General features: G+C 37.0%; 1 protein-coding gene across 16 annotated transcripts in view; it reads right to left on the reverse strand.

Moving 5' to 3' along the window:
- Positions 1-2,674: 2,674 nt before the first annotated feature.
- LOC134542455 (DNA-binding protein Ewg-like) overlaps positions 2,675-22,989 on the reverse strand; it is an 88,794-nt gene continuing 68,479 nt past the window's right edge. For 8 of the 16 annotated variants that reach the window (XM_063386731.1, XM_063386730.1, XM_063386726.1 and 5 more), the window contains exons 7-10: positions 16,002-16,142; positions 13,964-14,084; positions 12,579-12,688; positions 2,675-4,289 (exon numbers count right to left, since the gene is read on the reverse strand). In XM_063386731.1, the coding sequence (XP_063242801.1) occupies positions 4,014-4,289; positions 12,579-12,688; positions 13,964-14,084; positions 16,002-16,142 (648 nt within the window). In that variant the 3' untranslated portion in view covers positions 2,675-4,013. The remainder of the gene's footprint in view (positions 4,290-12,578; positions 12,689-13,963; positions 14,085-16,001; positions 16,143-22,989) is intronic. The other 8 variants (XM_063386737.1, XM_063386732.1, XM_063386733.1 and 5 more) reach the window with 1 other exon arrangement.

Consider the following 22,989-nt stretch of genomic DNA (forward strand, 5'->3'; position numbering starts at 1 on the left):
TGCTGCGTTAACTTCATTTGAAAGCCTCCACTCTTTTGTGGTTAGTGTTTACTACAACATTACTTATGGGAACACTTCATTAGATAAAGGATACATTTTTTTCTCTTTTAAATTTAATAAAAATGTTTTTGTTGCATGACATTAATTTAAATTCTTGAGCATGATTTTTTTGTACACACTGCTTTTTAATTAAACGTACTTTCAATGCAACACGTTTTATTTTTATGAAAAATAACCATAATAAAAATGCTTATCTCGCATAAAAATTGCACCCCTGCTTTTAAGACTTAATTTTAGCATAAAATGTGCGACAATTACGCAATAAAACACAGTAGAAAGATTCTACCTAGCCTAGTACACACACACAACTGTTACGATTGGTTTGTTCATTTTATGTATGTATATCTATGCATACATATAAAGGTTATATATATTTATTATATATGTGTGTAAAAGTTGTAGAGTAGCAATACCGTATTTACTCGCATATAGGTCGCGGCAATTTTACCAGATTTAATGGGGAAAAAATGAAGTGCGACCTATATGTGAAGAAAATTTTTTTTTTTTAATTTTTGAGGAATTTTTTTTTGCAATACAGTAGAATCCCGCCGATACGACCCCCCTCTGATGCGTCCATTCCGTTTATACGACCGTTTTTTGAGAAACCGTGAAAAATTTGAGCAGAGAAAGTCGAAAATTTGAGTAAAATCGGCTGAAAAACAAGTCTGTTACACTTTCTTGCGGCAGTGTCTAGCCGAGCTCGGCGCGTCCACTATCGCACGAAAAGCCGTCTCAGCTGTCATGTTATCTTACCCGCACAAAAAGCAACCGTGGTAGCTTCTGCGAGAGAATAAGAAACTCGTCCGGCCAGTCTGGCGGTAGCGGCGGCTTGACGTCATACGTGACGTGACGCTTACCTCTCCCATCCCCTGCTAATTCTTCAAGGCTCATCCCTCCCAGAGCCACAAACCATGTAAAAACACCCTCCCCCTCCCCCCCCCTTTACCAACTAACATTTCAACACATTCCCTCCCTTATTTCAACCTTCTGTGTAAGAAACTGTCAGCATCCTTCTCCCCTCCCACACCGCGTGCGACAAAAGACAGGTTGTATGGTCCATTCTCGGTAAAATAAATATTTTTATGGGCTTAAACGACTGTTCTTCGCCGTTAATAAATACTTTATAAGTTTAAGTTATTATGATAAAATTTGTTTATTAGTCACACAGAAGTTTCTGCTGAAAAATCACTAATACCTCAAATTTTATTGAATAGAAAAATTTAGCAGGGCCGTAAATATCTTTATTTTACTGCTTAGTTACTTTCCCATCTGCATTTGAACGTGTTTTTTTCTTTTTTTTTTACGCTGTGAAGGGTCGTGGAAAAGATAATTGCTTGAGCTGTCAAAATAAACATCGCTGACGGCAAGGGCGGGAGCGCATCCTGTCGGGCTGTCGCTGTGATTATCTACTCCAAAAACATGTCACAGCATTTCAGGATAGCATTGTTCTTATATCTTTCGTTTATAGCCGAATGTTTTCTACCTGATCCACACAAGTTCCTTCGCCACGTTTTGAACGAAAATAACAACCAGCCGGCTAGCATAGCCGAACTCGCGTGACGTGAATTCACTTAGCCTGAGTGTTTATCGGAACCCATAACGAAAACCGCTGTAGATATAAAAAATCATGATAGGCCTTTTTTATTTGTAATTAAATTTACTACAACTTTTATTCTGTGCATTTTTTCAATACAAAGCACTTTTTTCGAGTTATAGTCTACAATTAAGACATTTTAGAAGTCAGGAATCTAACTTGACTTCAATTTTCTATATTCGGTTATTATGAGTACTTGCTGTTACAACAATTTATCACGCCATTATCAGCTCTCGTAGTAGCGGAGTTTTACAGTACCCGTTAACTCTTTCGTGCACGGCGCGCAGGCAGTTTGCGTCATTAAATTACCGGTGCGACCTATATGGGGGGAATCTTAAATACCAAATTCAAGACCTCAAATTATGGGTGCGACCTATATGCGAGTAAATACGGTATTATTCTAACTGAATTTCAAGATTTTTGTTTGGTGCTGTATGCATATGTATATGATTAACAGAAAAAGCAAAAATCAGTAAGATTTTAATTTTTAGAAGTGCCTGTAAAGATACTTACTTACATAGGGAATAACTGTGATGTATATACCTTTAAAACATAGCTACACAATATACTATCGTATAAGTAATTTTTATTTTAAGAACTTTTGCATTTTTTTGCAACAGCAGTTGGTGAGCTTGAAAAATGTTTCCCACACTATTCTTATCCAGTGACTGGTATGCAAGCTGTTGTGCTAATGTAACACTTACTCAAGCATTCAAAGTTATATCGTCAATTTTTCTGTGTGTAGTGAAATATTTAAATGACCTATTCGACTTTGAAAAAGACTTGGATACAAATAGAAAATTTAAAAAATCTTTATTGCACACCCCCAATGTTAGTTTTTCTGTGGTGTGTTTGAAAGGCAAGTTATTAATATTTTTTTTGGATCACTGTGCCGTAAGTACAAGGTGATCTTATTTTTTAGAAATATATATATACACACACACATAAATAATTTAATTTTGGTTTTGGTTTTTAGAAAAAAAAAAAAAAGAATATATATATATATATATATATATATATATATATATATATATATATATATATATATATATATAACACACATAAATAATTTAATTTTTGTTTATGTTACACAACCAAGCTCAAAAGTACTTTCCGAAACCTTCCATTTTTGGAGTGAGTTCTTAAAATCTCGAACAAGTGTAGAGGAACTCTCTGTACAAATGTTGGCCACCACTGCCAAAAAATATGGCAGATTATAAATTATAAGAATATCTCAAACAAAATGTACATTGAAATGTATAACAAAATGTAAGTCAAACTGAAATAACAGTTAACCTAAAGTAAAACATCCTTAAATGTAAGGAAGATCCGAGAGAAAAAAAAGAACACGGAATATGACAATCATTATTATAAGAAAATTTCAAATTAAGACACTCAAATATACATGAACCTGGCTGTAAGATGAAATTAAATAAAAATACAGTAGTTATAAGAAAAATTACCAATTAAAAAACTTAGAATTTAGTTGAAATTTTACTGTGGCTAAGCTCACATAGTAACAAATGTTTACTTTTAACTTAATTTTCGTGTGATTTCATAATTTTGAAAATTTAAATCAGTAAATATTAACTGTAAAAATAAATTTATTAGCAATTGTATGAACATTGGAACATATTGTATTCACACCACCCCAAAAAATATGAATGTACAAATTCCTTTTTTCAGTTTTATAAATTATATCGTTCTGCAGCAATGTTCTTACTTTCATTTATTTTGTAACAGTAATCATGTTTTATATGTTTTTTTTTGCATAGCCTTACAATATTCTTTCTTCCCCTTATTAATATAATCTGCAGTATGTCCTCAAAAATGTTAAAATAGTTCTTCCAATGAAATAGAGCAAAAATAAATTTCAGAAAGAGGAGGATGAAACCAAAATAAATAAATAATTATAAATCAAAAACCTTATGTGGCCAACAGCAAGTTGAGCAGCAAAATTTATAAATAAAATATATATTCTGAAGAAAAAAAGGGGGGGAAAAAAGAACCAACAAGACTTATAACATTTAGCAGTATCAATGTTATAATCTGAAAACTCAATGTTTTTAAATTATGCAACACAATATGTTGCAATTCTGGAACAACAATCTAAACAAAACCAATCAACACAAATAAGTATGTCAAATCAATACATTAAAACTTAATTATTTTCCAGTTAAGTGTTATGTATGTACACCTCTATTGTACTATGTACCAGTATTTGCAATGAACTTGCATTAAAATAAAATTTATCACAGTTGGCGATACACTCAGCCCCAAGAGACCAGCATACGTGCAAGGAACATGCCACGTACGTAACCGCACCAAGTCTGGCAAGAGGGGGGGAATGCGGCGACGTCTACGGGTCGGCCGCGCCGGCCCCCGCCGCCTCGTCCTTAACGTCCACGGGCTGAGGCGAGCCGTCGTCCGGCTTGGACGAGAGCAAGGCGGAGGTGTCCTTGAGCGAGAGCACCTGCAGGACCTGAGGTTCGCTGCCGACGGTGACCACCTGGTGGGTGGCGCCCATGAGCTGCGGCGTGACCGTGATGGTGTCGACGCCGTCACCGCCGTTGGACGGCTCCACCTTCGGCACTTGGACCATGGGTGTCACCACTTGGAACACTCCGTCCTCCATCTGCCGACAAATAACAAGCCTTCACCGACCGCACCAGCGTTCGCTGCATGCGCCACGTGAGCAATGATGGAAACAGCAATTCACGTTTTTTCTATGTCTGATGGTTCGTTTACTTCACTGTGAAAAACTCATTTGGAAGTATTTTTACTTCATTCTACTTACTCATTTAAAGTGAAATTTATGTGCTTTAATGTTTTAATTTTTAATATTTCTTTTTTTGCAATGATTCTTTGTTGAAAGCTGGCAGATGCAATAGTTTTCCAGTTACATAAGCATTGGAGAGAAACAAATGTACCTACTTGTATATGGGAAACACTCGTGATTTGGGTGAAATGCTATTGCCATTCACCAGTATTGGCTGATATTTTTATATGCATTTTCACATGAGCACCCTTTTTCCTCTTGGAGGAAAAAGGGCGGTCATGGAGGCAGTCAGCGTCTGTACAAGGTACAGACAGTCACGTGTCGAGCGGTGGCTCAGATTGAACAAAGAATGTAGAGGCAGAGACTATTTTGCGGCTGTGGTTATAGTTCTAACAACTACATTATATCTTGATTTTGTATTTCGTAACTTTTAATTGGAAATTTGGCCACAGTTGTCGATAACAGCCCAACAACGATGATAGAACAGTTTCGTCATTGTTACGAGGACGGAGTCCTTTGGCTTGTACTGTGAGTTGCAAACAACCACGGGATTTACTTACGAACAGTACAAATTTTCAACTTTTGGTAGCCTCAAACAATAAATTAATTTATTTTTATTTTTGATTCAGTGCAGATGTTTTGTACGACCAGTTAGTAGTTTTGACACATATTTATTTTCATGGTCGGAAGATGGCGGAATAGTAACTTGTTACATTTTGTGAAGGATAAATAAATAATAAATAGTTAAATATAAATTTTTGTCTCAAAGACTTGATTTTAGTAATCAATCATCAAAAGTATAATTTTTTTTTTTGAACTTGAACCAAATAATTGGATTTAAAAATTTACTGGCTATGTTACAAACTTATTTTTACCATCTGACATGTATCCTAAAATGGCGTTGATCTCAAATGTTTAAAAATATTAAAAAAGGTTTTTTTATTAAGTGCAGTTTATGGAATACTAAGCAGTGATTATAGGGATGGGCTGGTTGAATCCTCGAATTCCACCTAAAATATCGAGTAGTCGAAAGATTCAGGATTCGAGGAAAAAGATTCTAAGAATTATATTGTAATAAAAATAGTAAATTAAAAATAACTCAACATGGCGAAAGTTTACTAGGCTTATTTATGTTTATCTTTGTACTTATTCAAATACCGTTCCCCATAATACTTTTTTTAAAATATATATTAACTATTAAGCAAATTAAACACATATCATGTACTCATCTGGAAAACTTAATTCACGAAACAAATATAAATGTTTAGGTTGCCATATTTAGGGACCCACCACTATGTTGAAGCGAGAAATTTGCAGAAAACAAAACATTCCGCTGTTTTTAAATTTTTTCCCAAAATTTCTCAAGTGTTTTTAACAAAGTTTGGCATGGAACACAGCTGTTAATGCAAGTTGATAAAAGCCATTTCTGAAAACGTCATGTGGAAGGTCATAGATCTTTAACACAGGAAACAAATTTCAATAACAAAGTATTTTTATATACCTAAAATGCATTTATTACTACAGAGCCCATCGATTTTATTTTTGAACGCCACAAATGTGATTCGTTGCTCTTTGTGCTGTGTTTGCACATTTTGTATCTTCACATCTTTAGTTATTTAGTGGGGGAAAAAAAGATGGCTTTATTTACAGGAAAAGCTGCAAAACATTTTATACAGGATGTACAACGCTTGAGGGTAGAAAGCTCTTATTATTTGAAACAATTTTTGCCAATAAACATGTTGCCGGAAACGCGTAGTTAAGCCCCTGTAGCCCCAGAAAGAGTCAGCATAGGCAACCCGTTGTAAGGTGTTATGTCGTGGATGTGCGGGCGTTCGAGTGGAGAAATAACCTTTTTAATCGTGGCACAGATTTAAATTTCACTCTGAAATCAATCACAGCTTCGGCTTTGCTTCACAACATTGAAATTGTTGCATACGTTTTAACAACGTGACAGCCTAAAGCAACGGCTCAAAAACACGCCCACCTTGAGCGACACAGAGGTGGCAACGGCGAATCATGTTTTCACGGATACGCTGGAGCATGTGTGGAGTCGACCTTATGATTTCGAACGCTTCAATGATTCGCTGTGTAAGCTCTTCTACCGTTTCTACTGGCGTAGTGTAGATAAGCCCTTTTACGTAACCCCACAGAAAGAAATCTAATGGGGTTAGGTCCGGTGACCTTGGCGGCCATGCGACAAGGCCCGCTCGTCCAATCCATCCGTTTGGAAATGTTTGGTTTAAATACTCTCGCACTTGCAGGGAAAAATGAGGTGGTGCCCCGTCATGTTGGTACCACATCAAAGTCGGATATGCAATGGAACTTCTTCAAGAAGACCTGGTAGTTCGTTCTGAAGGAAGTGGAGGTATCCGGCGCCGGTAAGTCGTGGCGGAAGAAAAAAAGGCCCGATGAGTACGCCGTCAACAATACCGGCCCAGACTTTAACTGAAAAACGTTCCTGGCGAGTTGAAACACACGTTGCATGCGGATTGACATCATTTCAAACATGACTGTTGTGCGAATTGAGAATAGCGTCTTGAGTGAACTTGGCTTCATCGCTGAATAAAACCGTTAACTCAGGGTTCCTCAATACTCTTTGAATGTACCAACGAAAAAAGGTCATGCGAAGAGGATAGTCAGCCGGACCCATGTGTTGCACTTTTTGAAGGTGGTACGGGTACATGAGTTGCTCATGAAGAACTCGCCAAACAAGCATTTTGTCAGCGTCCATATCAGAACCATCTGCCCTTGTGCTTGTATCCGGACTCTCCTCAAATCTCTGAAGTACATCTTCTTCAAAACTGGGAGTACGAACCCTGCGTGGAGCACCAGCATTTGGTCTTGTGACGGCACATGTACCAGTATCACGCATTCGCTGAGTAAGTCTTGCAAACATGGTGTGAGCTGGAATCCTACGACCCGGATATCGTTCTTCGTACAGATTACGGGCGGCTCGTCCATTTTGTCTAGCTTCCCCGTAAACAAGCAGCATGTCCGTGTACTCACTAAACGTGTACTCCATTGAGCTCCACTAAAACGTCTCCCTTTTCAGAACCACAGCGAAAGAAATAACAACACGAGTTTGCTTGTACGACAGAACAGTCAACGACAGACCACCAGTGATATCAAAACACACTGCGACACTGCGATGTCACGCTGCGCAGTGCTATGGCACGGCACGAACGGAAGAAAAGAGGTGAGGGCGCCACCAACGGAAGTAAAAAGGGGCGGGGGTCAGCATTCGACATCGTACAGTCCTCTCGAGCGCTGCCCGGCGTCGTAAACACGTAATTCACCACAGCATCGTCTGTCTCGCACAAAGCCCAATGGGTTGCCTACGATGACTCTTTCTGGGGCTACAGGGGCTTAACTACGTGTTTCCGGCAACATGTTTATTGGCAAAAATGGTTGCAAATAATAAGAGCTTTCTACCCTCAAGCGTTGTAAAATGAATTATGATACATCCTGTATTTTACCTGGTTTTAAGTATAATTCCTTCATTACTTAAAGTAACACAAATATTTTGTTTTTCAAATGAAGAATAAAATGTTTTCCCGGTAACCGTTAAAACAAAATTAAAAAAACAAAATGTACTAACCTATCTTATCATAGTGAATCTTAGGCTTCATAAGTTTTAAAAATTCACATGAAATACAAAATTTCACATCAGACACAAAGCTTTGCAACACAACTGAAGCTTCAAACTTCAATGAACATTACATTTTCTAGAGAAGTCAAATCAAATACTGAAAAGAGTTTCGATTGATTTGTTTAGTCGAAGCTTCACACAGGCCTACTCTCAATATATATTTCTATTAGGGATGTGCGAATGTTCGGTATACAGAAACCTTGCTACTTTTATTTTCGATTTCGGTAAGAATTTCATCTGTCAAAGATCGTTTTTAGCAAAATATTTCAAGCCAAACAAAAGTTCAATAGCTTACCGAAGTTCGTTTGTTCTAATTGAAAAAGAACTCGTAATTTAATAAAAATGTAATGTCTTTATATGATTTGCATATGTTATTACTAATAACATAATAACATATGCAAATAATATAAAGACATTAATTAGAAAAAAGATTTCCGTTAAGATTAATTTACATGGTGATGAAAAAAACTCACGTTAATGAAAATACGGTAAAATCATAATGTGAACAAACATGGCCGATAAAGTAAACAAAATTCAAACGTGATTACAGTAGTATCAAAACAAAATCATGCAATATTTAAAAAATTACCTGATTCATTTGCTTTCAAACAGTAGTGTAGGTACTATATTCGTAAAACATACATTCCAGAACTGTTAGTACACTATTTAGTATTTACCGTATACACATAAACAAAGAACGTACCTACTTTTATTCGCGCACGGCCAAACAAAAACATTGTCGTCGGCTTTATTTATATTTTACATACTCTGTCCGGCATACCAAATTCTCATTATATACAGCCAATTAGACAAAACGGTCAAAAAGTCACTGCGTGTAATGACCACTCGGCAGCAACCATTTGTTACGTTTTGTTTTGACGATGTCCCTTTGCCTGGTCTACAGCTTAGGGATGTTGGAAAAATATTGATATATCGAAATACCGATATTTTTCATACGATATATTAATATATATCGTCGATATTTTATCAAAGATATATATCAATATCGATATTTTTCTGCGATATTTCCATTCGATATTTTCATAAATAATGAATACAGCCAATAAAATGTCGTTAACTGCATCTACCGTTTGGAAGTTTTTCAAGAAGATAAACTCTAAAAGTGTATCATGTAATTTGTGTGGGAAAACCTACAAAACGAGTGGAAACACAACAAACCTAGCAACACATTTAAAAAATAAGCACCAGCACGCATTCGTTAAACTGCACAAGAAAAGAAATGATGCCAAAACAAAAAAATCAGTTGTCTGTAAAGTCGGTTTACGGACGATAGTTTAACGTGACGTCATAAAAAAACATTGATGAAATGATTGCATACTTTTATGAATAAAATTGAATCATTTTTATTGAATTATCACTATTTTGTATGGATACAAAGAAGGAGTGAAATGAAATTTACAATTAAATTGATAAATTTACTTTTATTTGCACTCATTAATTCAAATATGTTTATTACTTTAACGAAGAGATTATTTTAACTATAACTTTTATTCATGTTTGCAATTTAACTTCTTCCAATCTGTGTTATTCTGATAAGAATAGGACGATGATAGGAAAAGTAGGAAACAAATGGGAGTGTTTCAAGGATGATGTGAAGGAAAATGGCTTACTCAACACCAAGATGCAGTCAAAAATAATATATTTGCGCCACGGACTCTGCAGCAATGCTAGGAGGAACGGGTTAGCAAAGAGCAATGAAAATGTTACATTGTAATGCATGAAAACAGAAGTACACCACGGACTCGGTCTCAATGCTAGGAGGTTCAGGTTAGCAAAGAGCAATATAAAATGAGCATAACGGGACACAGCGAAACGGGACAATGTGCATAACGGGACACTTTTTCGTGCGTGTAGCCGGCGTTCATCGATTTATTAGACGTCACGTCAAAAATTTTGACACACAAAAATTCTCGATTAACTGATTTTCATATGAGTAAATTTTTAATTTCAACATTCCATCTAAATCCACATTTATATCGATAATTTCTACCAAAAAATATTGGGTTTGTTAATTTTTTTATCTCTAATACGAGATTGAATTAATTTTGGTTAGTTTAAACTTATTGATACTTTCGTCTTGTAGCATTATCATCACATCTGTGAAACAATTAGAAACTATTTTTTCACTATATGTCTGTGATTGCACAAGACAAAAGATTTCCATCACTATTACATTTAAAAATGTATACAAAGTTATATTCTTCAACCTTAAATAGCAAAATGCAATAAATCAATGTCGTCTAATTTCTTTTTGCGGTTGTAAGCTTAAAAATAAATATTAAATTATTTTCGAAATACTCGATATATCGAAATATCGATATATCGAAATATCGATATATTTTTGCGGTATATCAAAATATTACTTCAATATTACTAAAAATATCAATATAATATACATCAATATTATTTCCCGATATCAACAACAGCTTCCTGAGCTAGCCATGTGTGACAGTGGTGCAAGATGGCGGCCGTTCCGCAGTAGTCACGTGTTTTTTCGTCAGTACCATGCACGTGATTAGAAAAGCCTAATTTTAAATCTGAAACAAGTTCATGTAGCTTTAGTGCATCTCAACCTTAAACTGGAGTAACACAAGCATTTTATTAGTTCGTCATCTGTAGAAAATTTCAAATGACATTTGAGGTTATATTGTATCCTGCTAGCATGTCATCACATGAGTTTATGAACTTATCATTTTTAGATACATCAAAATGCACCAAAATGATTTATGTAATAGAATTTTTTACTGAAGAGCAAATTTTGGGCCAATTTTTTTTCTTTGTTAATTAAAAAATTTCGCTTAACGTCGTTAAGAATAGATTCATCTCATAGAAAAATTCACTTTCGCGAAACTTGACACACGCACGCACGCACGCACGCACACACCCACGCACGCACCCACCCACGCACGCACCCACGCACGCACGCACCCACCCACGCACCCACCCACGCACCCACAATTTTTTCGTCTATCTCTTTCTCTTCTCCTCAATTTTTACCTCAAGCTCTCTCTCATTTGAACGAACTGACGTCAGCTGGGGCTTCGCCCCACGAGCCTGATCATCCTTCGTTCCCTTTCCCACCACCTTTCCTACCCGGCATTTGTGTCGTGACGTACGTAGCCGTGTGAGATTCAAACTGCGCGCCACAAACTACAGCAAGAGGGCGCTTAGCTGCAGTGCGCCGCACCCTTAATTGGTATTAATAATTTTGTAACCCTTTTCTTTTCGCCCCAAAATAGTGTCACAACGGCTATGCATGTGAGTGTCTTTTATTTAACTAATTCATGATGTTTAGTTATTTAATAACTGCAAGCACGAACAATCACGCTCCCTAGCGGGCGACAGAGGAACTAGCATGCAACTTCATTTAAACCATTTTCTATCACATAAGTAATTATTACAGACGGTCTGGGCATGGATGTAATGTACTAATTTTTGTAAAAGGATTTATCTATTTTCAATAGTAACCCAGGGCACGCCATAACTAAGTTGTAACGGTAATTGTGTTCGGCGCGAAGGGCACCATGTTGCCTCCCGCAAGCCTTGGTCTCTGCCCAGTCTCCTTCTACAGCCGGCCGAGAGCGGACGTCTCTGCAGACACCCCGAGGACATCACCGTTGTTTCACCGAGAAGTAGTTCTGTTAATTAATTTATTCAAATCGTTTTCTTTTTTATCCTCGGGGCCTCTCTCGGTCGGAGAGACTGCTTAATTAATAGTTATTTACTCTCCGGAGTTTTCTATCATCTGTGTATTAAGTAACTGCTTGAGGCGACCACGTGCGTGGTTCGCCTCCTCACCTAATTCGATTCGTGCCTCGGGCATTTTATAGCTGTATCAACGGAGCATTGTGTAAGGGCGTGTACCGTGAGTAATAAAAACCAACTAATTGAGTCACGTGTTTTGTGTTCGGGGGGCCACGTGGGTCCCTAACCTGGTCAGCGGCGTGTGGGACGCCCTGAGAGCCCACTGCGGTAATTAGAAGCGTGCCCGGCGCTGAGAGCGGGCTTAGTTAGGGACAGGTGTTGCGTAAAAATCAGGAGGGCTAATATCTCGCCGCACACGGGCCACGTAACGCCCTGAGTTAGAGTTATCCAGCCGGGTCCACATGCCCACTCACGTGGTGGCGCCCATTAATTTCCAACAATAATCCAACCTTAGCACCGGTACGCCCTCAGAACAAATGAATGAATTGAAGATAAACATGTCTTCAACATTACTGTCATTAGAGATAATGAGACGTGATGAGAACGGAGCATTGTTAAGTAGCACTGTTGGAATGAATGGATGGGGAAACAGAAGTACTCCCAGCAAACCCACAGATCCATAGCAATGAAAACCACATTCACAACTTACAATAAATCCATATTTGACCTCGCGGAGGATTAACAGAATCACTTTGGTGGGATGCAACTGATCTAACCACTGAACATTCGTAACGCCAGCAAAACCTTCACGCTAACCAGCACTTCATTACCTGTATGGTACCATCTCCCTGATGGATCTGCTGCAGATTTGCCACCACTGTTTGGTACATGGATGCTGACACCGGTACCGTCAGCATGCCAGATACAGACACCGGGTAACCTAAAAAAGCCACAATCATGCAAAACTTATTTTTTATTTTTAAAATTAAAAAAACGTTTCTATACCCACATTACTTAACAAAATTTATTTGTAGATCACTGAAAATACATAAATTAGTTAATTGCTAGTTTTACTACATTATGAAAAAAATCAACTTTTGAAGTGCTTCAATATTAATCACATTAGTCACATGATTAAAAAATAAATCTTGGAGCTAGAAAGTAGAGGAAATTTTGGCTAGAAAAAATTTTGGGCATGAAAAACAAATTGCAGCGGAAAACAGGACGGGGATACAAAATTATTTGTGATTACAAATTTTTTCAATGTCTATACTTCTTCAAATTAAAAATTGTGCTATTTTTACTATATAGGATCAAATATAGAGATTATAATATAAATTAATAGAAACAGATGATTTTAACAAATCCAAACTACTACAAAAAACTGTAAATTAATGGGAAATAGTAATGTAATTAGCTCATATTTACACTTCCAACTCTAGTAGTCATTCACTCGTTTCAGTTATTTACTATGGTCACATACCATTTCTGCAATATTCCACATACATTTACTGTGAATTTAGAATTGAATCTAGTTTTTTTTTTACATTTATGTTTGTTTATTTTGCTTTCAAGTTGCAAGTAGCAACATCTAGAGCACCACAGATAAAAACAGCAAGTAAGCTACTAACATATGAACATGGTGGTACTGATTTTACTTTAATACTTAAACTTAAAATGTTTTTTATGGCACCATCTATAATTTTGAATTTAAACTACTGAAAATGGAGTGTCTTTGATCACTTGCATGTTTTGAAATAGGGAACAATGGAGCACTTTCTTTGAAAACAGTTTGTGAACAACCATATTAGCACATGGACATGTATGCTACTACAATAAAATTAATTAATGGGGAAAAAAAAATTTCCCACGACATATTGAAAATGATACGTTCACGATTTTCCTGAGAAATAAGGAATCCGCTCAGTTCTGATAATAATTAGAATGAATTTCTGGATAAATAAAAAAAAATCTGACAAATTTAAGTGATATGTACACTTAACCAGACTCATACTTTTTGTACTGTCATTGTTTTAACGTGATATCCAAACATTTAATAATTTTCTTCAGATAACTGACTGAATTCTCGGCGGGTACCATGTCAGTCACGTACCACAAGGATTAAACAAAGGAGTACACACACACATAATAATGCGAAATGGGAAAATGGGAAACCAAACTGGATGGATCATTAAGGAGCGTGTTTGTTCCTCACCATGTCCATCTTCTCCGGTGAGGATCAACTGGCCGTCCTGGTTCAGCGTTGCTTCCGTCACGTTGCTGAGGTCGACGGTCACGCCCCCATCAGCCTGCGCAGAGGCCACCTCTGCCAGCGTCTACACAGTCACACCACAGCACTACTGCCACCTCTGTGGCACAACACTTCTAGTCTGCGGAACACACGTTATCACGACGGTGCACTACGTACTTGTTATCTTGTTAGCCGTTCGCATTATTTTATAAGTATCGCACCATAGCTGGACAATGCAACATTCACACTTTCTGATCCAGCTTGAGTAAATAAGAGAAATAAGAAATATATATCTAATTAAACTGGCTGCCTATCCCAAGTACATACAATCACACACACACACACGTGACGATCACAGAGGAATATTTTGATTACCACTTATTCAGGATGAAATGATTTTTAATGAGGTAGAGGGGGGCACGAAGAAGAATTCATTAGTTTCTAGACACAACCACCACCCCCCCCTTCCCAAGCCCTTACAAGTTTCTGGGTTATCAATGGTGGCCATACTTAAATATAAAAAAAAAAAAAATTAAATAATGTATGTACACAAAAGTACTTTCGGACAACTGCAAAAATACCAGCCTGTTGGCCTAAACTGAAAATTAAAAACCTCCGAGGTGGCACCGATCAAGCAATGACTAACTGAACCCAAAGGGTATGTATGGAAAGTATGCAATTTCAATGCTTCATTATCAATAGTATCTCCAACACAGTCTTCAAAGTATGTATGATGGGAACTAAGAGTTGAGCAGATTAGAACTCATGATCTTAGATGTCATCTAAAAGTGAATGAAATACTTTATTTAAAAATTAATTTACATAAAAGAACCAGCAGAAGGCCCAGCTCACTTACCAATATAGCCTTCCAAAGTCATTGCAGATAACAAATCCGACTCAACATTACACGTCAAAGTGACACAAAACACCTCTAAGGTAAGTTTCCCCAACATATTTTGGGAGCAAATTTCCACAGAGCCAACAACTCTCCAAACTGTAAGGCAGAGCTTTTTGAAGCTCATGGTACCAGCAGAACCAGCTTGTGACATCCAGTGGAAATATAAGATACTCTCTACCAATTCTAATTCTAGTTGCAGCATCGAACAGAGGTACGTGAACATGAAAGCCTGGAGAGTGATTTCCAGCCCTTTAAATTAAATAACCAATTCCAAAACTGCTACATGATTGACAGTTTAAAGAAAAAAGATAATTGGTTAAAACAATGCAAAGTCTAAGAACGACCCTACGTATAGATAGAACCTGAGAGGAAATATTCCCAGCAGAAAAATTGTAAAACTTGTGGCAGTAACAACTTCAATTAGCTTTCTACCTGTAAAGAAAGCATGATGAGGAAAATGGGAAGCAACGGCGATGGTAAGATTTTTAAATAAGATCCTATTTGTATTTATGAAATGCAGAATAGAAGAAATATAAACAAAGCTTCAAAGCTTCTTCTGCTGCCAGGCATTAAATTTTATTTTTGCAAATGGCCACAAAGTTACTTTTAGTTTCAATTTCGTTACAGTGTTTCCTGTTCTCTAGCAGGTTGAACATCACTTTTTCACATTTTGTATTATCGTTAAAACTATACTGGCGTTTGACGGTCGGAAAATACGCTACTACGGCATGGCAGTGGTCCCAAATGTTCCTGATTAAAGACATATACTACTGTAATACTTCTCTTGTAATTTCAACATACACTGAAGGAGTACTCACATAATAAAAAAAAAAATGTCATTGGAAGGGTACAGATAGGATTTTACATTGCACAAACATTTACAGCTTAACGCAATGGGAACTCCCAAGATTACACAAAGCTCCTAACCACTTGGCATACACCACAGTGTGATTCATTCATTCATTCATTCCCGTTAGATTTGAAACCCGTACCAAGAGTTGGTTACGTACGTCCCATGTCGCTCATCAACCTGCACGCCGTGCCGACTATCGGAACCAAAGCCAAATGATCCAAGGAACAGACGAACAAGGAGGCGGGACTCACCGTCGCCACCCCTTGCACCTGCGCGGTGGTGCCGTCGGGCAGCGTGATGATGGGGTTGTTCGGGTCCACCTGGATGATGGAGACTGTGCCGTCGGGATTGCTTATCGTCTGCAGCACTGTAGGCGCAAACTGTGCTGCCACCTTCGGCCAGAAGAAACACACACACGCTTCACCACCACGGCCAAGGATTGCATTTCAATGCACCGTGCTGCAGGACACCGTACACAGACAAACTACATTTGAAATTAAAATAAACCGAGGAACTAAGCAAGTTTCACAGATTTGTGAGAAGAGGGAAAACTATTTAAGAACACTAGATTATTAAAAATAAAAGTTCACACAAACAGCAGATGTTAACTGCCGTTAAACACATTTAATAAACACAGACTTTCAAAACAAAAGTGCTTCAGATGATCAAATTACAAGGAATACAATAATAATGGATGATGATAATACTAATACATCAAAACCAACATATTCTGCTGTTTCAGTAATATAAAAGAATTCTCTAAGCTACTGAGAAAATCTATGATCTGAGTTGAAAGACAACACAAATAAGTTAGCTGCAATGGCAGTACCAAACAATGGAATACCAACAATATTCTGACTAAACAGAGTATCGAGTGAAACTATTTTCATAATTTTTTGTTTGTAATGACTACTGTTTCCTCGTTAACTACAGTTAACTTGTGAAAAACACGAGCATTGTCTTTGATATTTTAATTTGAAGCAATACTAGTACTAGCAAGTTGATATCTTTAAATATTACAAATAACATAAAATCCTTCTGTTTCAAAAAAAAATTCATTTACATGCCCAAAATATAACTACAAAATTCAAATAAACACATGAAGCATAGAACAACAAATTTACTTCTTAACTATATCTCATTCAACATCCTTGAATCTTGCTTCATAATCAAAATATTGATCAAAATTCACAGTGACAATGTATTTTGTTTAAAAATTTGGGACTATGTGTGGGCACACAGCTGTTGTTTTAACATGCAACGTCTACAGTAGTGTGTCACAGTTAACATATTGAATTGAAATGAAAGTGAGACTGAGACTGCAAACCTAATTTTATTTTAACATAAGGTAGAAACTGAAAGGTAAATAATTTTTGGCTCAGAGAAGTCTTTGAAAGATACGGGTGTTCTCTGAACCATGATACATCCACCGGATCAGATACAGCAGTGGTAGAGGTCCTCTCACTTACTAGGAACGTTCCCAAAACTGTCTCACTTCTTAAGTGCTTGACATTGGGGTACCTGTATGTCTCAGAGCCTCCTTGATCTACATTTTTGGCTGGCTCTTGAATGCACTAAGGCATCGAAGTAACACTGTTCAATTTTGACAGTTTGGAAGTAACAATGCCAATAAATTACTGCACGATTTGATGTAGCGCAGTCATACATTCAAATTAGTGTTTTTATAATTTACTTGAATTTCTATTTCCATGTGTGCACACTGGTAACAGTACTCACATAGCACTAAATTCAATGCAAAAGACTAAAAATGTTACAAATCAACAAACATTTTGCTCTTACCTTAATAACTATTCACTTCCTTCATTACGTATTTAAATTAGCCCATTTATTATATTTCAGTGGTTTATATTACGTAGACGCTAGAGTATTTTTAAATTACGCCGTTCCATATGTCAGTAGGAGCTCTGGTGAGAAAAGCCAGAAGCTTTCAGGGCTAGTTTACCTTGGGCTTAACAGGAAGTGCTAGTGGCAAAATATGGCCGACACACATTTATTAAACAACAATCGGAATTACGTTAACACGTTAAATAATCTTTTTAATAATAGAAAATGTTAATTTTATGCTTTATTAAAACTTAATATAACTTAAATATACATCCTACCTGAATAACATTATGATGATGTTAGCACCAGGAATGTTATGGCCAACAAGCCCTGTTATGTAAACAACGTAGTCCATGAACATTTTACGCTGTAATTTACTTTTAGGTTGTTTAATGTCAAAATGTTATTTAAAGATTTTTTTAAATGTACTTCAAATATATTTAGACATACATTAGTACCATAAATTGATTTTAAAATGGTATTAAGCAAGCACACTTACCTGACTGGAAAACAAATTATTTTGATTAACATTATACTCTTGTGAAAAAAACGTAATTGATTAGCGCTATGTATTCCTGGAACCAATTAGGGCATTATTTCGAGGGGCGGGTGTACTGATTGAAGTTTGTCTCCCCTTACCCACCCTAAGTTGCAAACTTAAGGTTGTATTAGTGAGCTAACTATATATGTATGATCACAAATGCTACAGAACTTGCTCCAAAGCTGATAGTTAGGAATTTGTTAAGGCAAGACGAGATAAGACTTTTTTATTACGGCCCACATAATTTATTACCTGGTTCTACTATGTTTCAGTCTGATTTTAAAGATGTTTCATGTCAAAATTTTTACTTTAAAATGTTGTATCAATGGAAGAATGGAGTAAAAACATTGTGGTATCACGCACAGCCAAAAATAGTGTCAAGTTAGAAAATAAAAATGTTGAATTGCACACATCGCTGCCACACTAAGCATTTATCTAATAATTACTAGAGACAAGATTTTATGGTTTTATTTTTTGGCTCATTTCATTCTTAAAACAGGATATTTTGGTGTTATTGTTATTATTTTTTATGAATTTTAATTATTCACAAAGACAGCATAATTTAAAAGAAATCTGACACTTAAATGTTTCATTATACTTATTAGTAACATAAATTTTGTTACAAACTTCAGTCTAAATAAATTACTTTCTTTGAATATAATATGTTGAAAGATTATGGTTTTATGAATTCAGATAATGTTTTGATAATAATGCTGATTTATTTCATGAATTTAGTTGCATTTCAGTGCTTTATGGTGAATTAAAAATGCATTTCTATGTTATATGGTATGGTGTATTAACATGCTTTTCGGGGTTATTTCAGTTTTATCGCAATTCACCATATTATCTTGTCCCTTATAATTACGAGAAAAAAAACATTACCTCTAACATTATAAAATATCAATAATTATATGATCCTAAAAACACCTCTAATATAAGAGCACCTTAAATATTAGAATCTCCTATTATCAAATAAAAAGACGAACTATGAAATGGTAAAATAATGGAGTATGTTGGAAAACACAAGTAATGAAAAATAATTCTCAATCATGAGACTTGTGTTAGGTTATGTTTTTCATGTTGTTTACATTGTACTTCTGAAAGACAAAACAAAAGAAGAGGGATATAGTATGGCGTCGGTGTATAGTTAAGATGTTCAAGTAAAGATGCTGGAGTATTTGTATAAATAACTAATGCCTGTTTATTCTGTGGAAAATAAATATTAAGTAGTGAAACTAAAGCGGGTTTTGATTTCTAACAGGTTATGGGCCCAGAGACAAAAGTGAAAGTTTTTGGTTAAAATATAAACTTGTGTGTAGTGCAACAAATGTCCTTAAACTTTTGAAGAGGTCAAAGGAAACAACTAAGAAGATGGATTCTCGTGAGATAAGTGAACTTTCAATTGTAGATAAACTTAAGGAACCTGATGATTTTCAGTTATGGAAATTTAAGGTTAACATTTTGTTTAAGGCCCAAGGGTTGTATGAAGTGGTTGTAGGAACAGTGAAAAAACCCGAAGAAGGCACAAGTGAGTTTGCCAATTTCGCAGAGAAAGATGCCAAAGCTCAGAAAATCATAATCTCCACAATTGACAAAAAACCCATCACACACATTCTGACCTGTTGCAGTGCCTCTGAAATGTATACCAGACTTTGTGACATATATGAGCGTGATGCTTCACAACAGAAATTTGACTTGCTGCAAAATTTCTTTGACTATAAGTACACTTCTGGCACTGACATGGCAACACACATAAGTAAACTAGAAAACCTGGCATTCAGATTGAAGACATTAAACAATGACATTCCTGAACCTATGCTCATCTCTAAAATTCTGACAACTCTGCCTGAAGCCTACAATCATTTTCACACTGCATGGGAATCTACTCCACTGGTTAACAAAACATTGGCAAACTTGACTACAAGACTGATCGCAGAAGAGAAAAGATGTGCCGCCAGCAGTTCAAAGGACGAAAGTGATGTTCTTGCATTCAAAACAACCATCAGGAAATGCTTCCAATGTGGATCTGATAGACATCTGTCCAACTTCCACTTGAACACTAAAACAAACACTGGACACAGTAATTCAACCATTAAGTGTTTTACTTGCTCTGGAATAGGTCATGTTGCAAGGGAATGCCCTAATAATAAGAGAATGTGCAGCATCTGTAAGAAAAATAATCATGAGGACAGGGACTGCTACTTCCGTAAAAGGAAAGAGACATCATCGGCCGTGTCCTTTCTCATGGGCATTTCGACTCCAGGTACAAGCGAGTGGATTCTAGACTCTGGATCAACGTGCCACATGACCAATGATGACAGCTTCCTGTTAAATGTGACATCTATCAATACAGACATTGGACTGGCAAAACGATCGAGTAGCATGTTAGCAGAAAAAGTGGGCAAGATTGTTACTGATTGCTGTGAGCTAAAAGAGGTTATGTATGTGCCAGAGCTTAGTAAGAACATTCTTTCAGTAGATGTCATCACTCGCAATGGCGGTGAAGTGAGCTTCACAGAAAATGATGTCACAATCGTAAAAGACAGTGAAATTGTTCTTAGAGGTAGCAAGACAGCAAATGGACTGTATACAATCACACTTGACTTAAAGCCCAAGCCAGAAGCCCTAACCGTCGACCATGCAAAAACACAAAATATATGGCACAGAAGGCTAGGTCATATAAGCCATGATTACCTGAAGAATCTGTCTGGAATAGTTGATGGTATCAACTGGTCTGGTGAGCATCACGTGAGTCCACCTTGCAAAATTTGCATTCAAGCGAAACAAACAAGGCTTCCGTTCAGCAGCGAACGAACAAAGGCCAAACGGCCTCTAGAAATCATTCATTCTGATTTGATTGGCCCCATGACTCCAACTACGTGGAATGGAAAGAGATACATTCTGTCTTTCATCGATGACTTCACTCATTTTTCAGAAATATATGTTTTGGAGTCAAAAACCGAAGTCTCCGCATTGGTTATTCAGCACATTAAGAAAATAGAACGAAGTCAAAACATGAAGACTCACAAACTTCGGATTGACAATGGCAGAGAATATATAAACGACAGACTCAGGAGATGGGCTCACAATGAGGGAATAGTGCTTGATACTTCCTCACCGTACACTCCTCAGCATCAGGGAAAAGCTGAACGCTTTAACAGAACTTTGATGAACAAGACCAGGGCACTGATGCTCGATTCTGGTATGGATGAAAAACTTTGGAATGAAGCAGCACATACAGCCACATACCTCATCAACAGAAGTCCAACGAAGGGGATTGAGACAACACCAGCTGAACTCTGGTATAAAAAAAAAACCTGACCTGAGCAACTTGAAAATTTTTGGCTGTGAAGCATATGCAAAAATAAACAGACACCAACCAAAACTGAAGCCAAGAAGTGAAAAGTTGATATTTGTTGGATATGCAAACACCGCATATCGACTCTGGGATCAAACAAAAAAGGAAGTAGTCATCCGAAGGGATGTAGAATTTGTGGAAAACTGCAAGGGCCACAGCGAAGAAGATTTCCCGGTCAAAGTTCTGGTATTAAATGATACAGAAAGCAAGACTGACAATGAAGCAGTGAACTCCCAACAGCTGCCAGAGTTGCAAGGAAGAGATAATATGGAAGATTCAAGATACGGAAAAGAAACTGTTGACGACTCTGATGAAGAAATGCCATTCCATGGTTTTGAAGAAGCTGGAAACATATCTGAGACATCATCTGCTGGTGAAGAAAACCTAAGACCTCGAAGAGACAAGAAAACACCAAAAAGATACGAAGACTATGTAATGCTGACCTACAAAGAAGCATTGTCAGGACCAGATGGGGAAAACTGGAAAAAAGCCATTGAAGAGGAAATCGCATCACTTCTTGACAATAAAACATGGACTACAATTGCAAGGGATGAAGTGCCTGAAGGAAAGAAAATACTAACAAGTAAATGGGTTTTCAAGACAAAAGAAGATGGCCACCGCAAGGCAAGACTTGTCGTGCGAGGCTGCTATCAGGAAGCAGGTATTGACTATGAAGACACATACAGCCCAGTGCTGAACAGTGGACCTATGAGAGCTCTGCTTGGTATGGCCCAAAGTAAAGGCTATGTTCTGCAAACATTTGACATAAAGACAGCATTTCTATATGGTCATCTAGAAGAACCCGCATACATGTATCCACCTGAGGGTATCAAGATAGATGGCATCTGTCAACTCGATAAATCTCTGTATGGTATGAGACAGGCTCCTCAAAGATGGAATGTCAGAATAACAACCTTCCTAACAAGTAAAGGACTTAGTCAGCTTAAATCAGAACCCTGCATCTTCATTAACAGTGATAGCTCGCTGATTCTTGGGTTGTATGTGGATGATGGCATAGTCATAGGTACAAACCAAACAAACCTTGAGAAACTGTTGAAAGATCGTCAAGGGGAATTCAAGATCAAGATTCAAGAAACTCCTAGAAAATTCCTTGGAATGGAGCTCACTAGAACAGAAGACAGTCTACACATGAACCAGACAAAGGCAATAACTCAACTGCTGAAGGATTTTAATATGAGTGATGCCAAAGCTGTATCCACACCTGCTATGAATGCAGTGGATGAAGACGAAACAGAATTAAATAGTGTTTTTCCATATCGAGAACTGCTTGGCAGACTTCTCTACCTGTCAAATAAAACAAGACCAGATATCTCGTGTGCAGTGAACATGTGCAGCAGAAAAACTGAAAAACCATCTGACAACGATGTAACCTCAATCAAGAGGGTATTAAAATACCTCAAAGGGACCACTGGCCTAGGAATTAGATTTGCAGGTGACTCATCAACAGAACTGATAGGCTACTGCGACTCAGACT

This window comes from Bacillus rossius (genome assembly GCF_032445375.1).
Source record: "Bacillus rossius redtenbacheri isolate Brsri chromosome 4 unlocalized genomic scaffold, Brsri_v3 Brsri_v3_scf4_2, whole genome shotgun sequence".
Lineage (NCBI taxonomy): Eukaryota > Metazoa > Arthropoda > Insecta > Phasmatodea > Bacillidae > Bacillus > Bacillus rossius.